The sequence below is a fragment of the Dama dama genome, chromosome 20 (genome assembly GCF_033118175.1).
Source record: "Dama dama isolate Ldn47 chromosome 20, ASM3311817v1, whole genome shotgun sequence".
Classification (NCBI taxonomy): domain Eukaryota; kingdom Metazoa; phylum Chordata; class Mammalia; order Artiodactyla; family Cervidae; genus Dama; species Dama dama.
This window is the reverse complement of record NC_083700.1, coordinates 106,225,791-106,228,075: the sequence shown is the minus strand read 5'-3', so window position 1 is coordinate 106,228,075 and position 2,285 is coordinate 106,225,791. Positions and strand designations below refer to the sequence as shown.

The 2,285-nt window shown below is 41.7% G+C and overlaps 1 protein-coding gene across 1 annotated transcript; it reads left to right on the top strand.

Moving 5' to 3' along the window:
• Window positions 1-388: 388 nt before the first annotated feature.
• LOC133040377 (protein BTG3-like) lies at window positions 389-1,275 on the top strand. Its single transcript, XM_061120093.1, is given in 1 exon segment — window positions 389-1,275. A coding segment is annotated over 1 exon segment (759 nt). The 5' UTR covers window positions 389-445; the 3' UTR covers window positions 1,205-1,275.
• Window positions 1,276-2,285: the final 1,010 nt, after the last annotated feature.

Below are 2,285 nucleotides of genomic sequence, written 5' to 3'. Positions count from 1 at the left end.
GATGGTGACTGCAGCCATGAAATTAAAAGACGCTCACTCCTTGGAAGGAAAGCTATGACCAACCTGGATAGCATATTTAAAAGCAGAGACATTACTTTGGCAACAAAGGTCCATCTAGTCAAGGCTATGGTTTTTCCAGTAGTCATGTATGGATGTGAGAATTGGACTATAAAGAAAGCTGAGTGCAGAAGAATTGATGCTTTTGAACTGTGGTGTTGGAGAAGACTCTTGAGAGTCCCTTGGACTGCAAGGAGATCCAACCAGTCCATCCTAAAGGAGATCAGTCCTGGGTGTTCATTGGAAGGACTGATGTTGAAGCTGAAACTCCAATACTTTGGCCACCTGATGTGGAGAGCTGACCCATTTGAAAAGACCCTAATGTACAAACCGGACGAGGCTTGCAGCGCTCATTACCACCAAGCGCCAGTCCGCTAAGGCGGGGAAAATGAAGAACGAAATTGCTGCTGTAGTCTTCTTTTTCACAAGACTAGTTCGAAAACATGATAAATTGAAAAAAGAAGCGGTCGAGAGGTTTGCTGAGAAACTGACCCTAATACTTCAAGAAAAATATAAAAATCACTGGTATCTGGAAAAACCATCAAAAGGACAAGCCTACAGATGCATTCGTGTCAATAAGTTTCAGAGGGTTGATCCTGATGTCCTGAAAGCCTGTGAGAACAGCTGCATCTTGTACAGTGACCTAGGCTTGCCAAAGGAACTAACTCTCTGGGTGGACCCATGTGAGGTGTGCTGTAGGTATGGAGAGAAAAATAATGCATTTATTGTTGCCAGCTTTGAAAATGAGGATGAGAACAAGGATGAGATTTCCAAGAAAGTTACCAGGGCCCTTGATAAGGTTACCTCTGATTATCATTCAGGATCCTCTTCTTCAGATGAAGAAACATGTAAGGAAGTGGAAGTGAAACCGAATTCTGTGGCTGCGACCCCCAGCCCTGTATACCAGATTTCAGAATTGATATTCCCACCTCTTCCAATGTGGCACCCATTGCCCAGAAAAAAGCCAATGATGTATTGAGGGAATGGCAATCAAAGTCACTACCCTCCTCCCATTCCATTTGGTTATCCAAATCAGGGACGGAAGAATAAACCATATTGCCCAATTCCAGTAACATGGGTACCTCCTCCTGGAATGCATTGTGACCGCAATCACTGGATTAATCCTCACATGTTAGCACCTCACTAGCTGCTTTTGTCTGTTGGTGTCATGTTGAGAGAAGGTAGAATAAGCCTGACTACATATTAAAAGTTCATACTTAAAGTTGTAAAGTTAGATGGGCTAAACCATCAAACTTATTTTTATAGAGAAGTTATTTAAGAATAATTTTTTCTTAAAAATATATATGCACTTTAGATACATTGATATAGTTTGAGAAACTTTATAAAAGTTAGTCAAGTGCCTGAGTTTTTAATATTAAACTTGAGTATTTATATATTGTGCATCAGCTCTGTTGCTTATGAGGATACTGTAGGAGTGGATGATCTGTTCTAGCACCTTTGAGCATTTACTTTATGGAAAGTATGTAAGTTATTTATATACATGGAAATCTATTTTATGTCATTGTTTAGAAGAATTACATAAAATCATGTAGTTGCAAATAAAAAGTAGTTTGAGGCAAAAAAAAAAAAAGACAAGACCCTAATGCTGGGAAAGATTGAAGGCAGGAGGAGAAGGAGACGACAGAGGATGAGATGGTTGGGTCGCATCACTGATACAATGGACATGGGTTTGGGTGGACTCCAGGAATTGGTGATGGACAGGGAGGCCTGGCATGCCGTGGTTCATGGGGTCACAAAGAGTCAGACATGACTGTGCGACCAAATTGAACTGATAGCTACTATGACCCTGAGTTGAATAGTTGTGATGCTCTGTCACCTGCAAAGCCTTAAATATTATCTGCCCCTTATTGAAAAAGTTTGCAGATTCTTGACATAGAATGCAGAGGTCCTGACCTAGGCTTAATGGTCAGAGGAGGCTTCCATAAGGAACTTACTGATAAACTTACAGTTAACCAGGTAGAGAATTGGGGAAGAGCATTCCAGACAGAAGAAATGACACATGTGAAAGCCCTGTAGCCTGAAGGAACTTGGCACATTCTAAACATTGTTAGGCCTGCCATTGACTCTGGAGTGTAACAGGAACTAAAGCACAGTGAGCCTAGTGAGGTCATCAGGAGCCAGATCCTGCTGGGTCTGATAGTCCAGTTCAGTTCAGTTCAGTTCAGTGGCTCAGTCATGTCCGACTCTTTGCAACCCCATGAATCGCA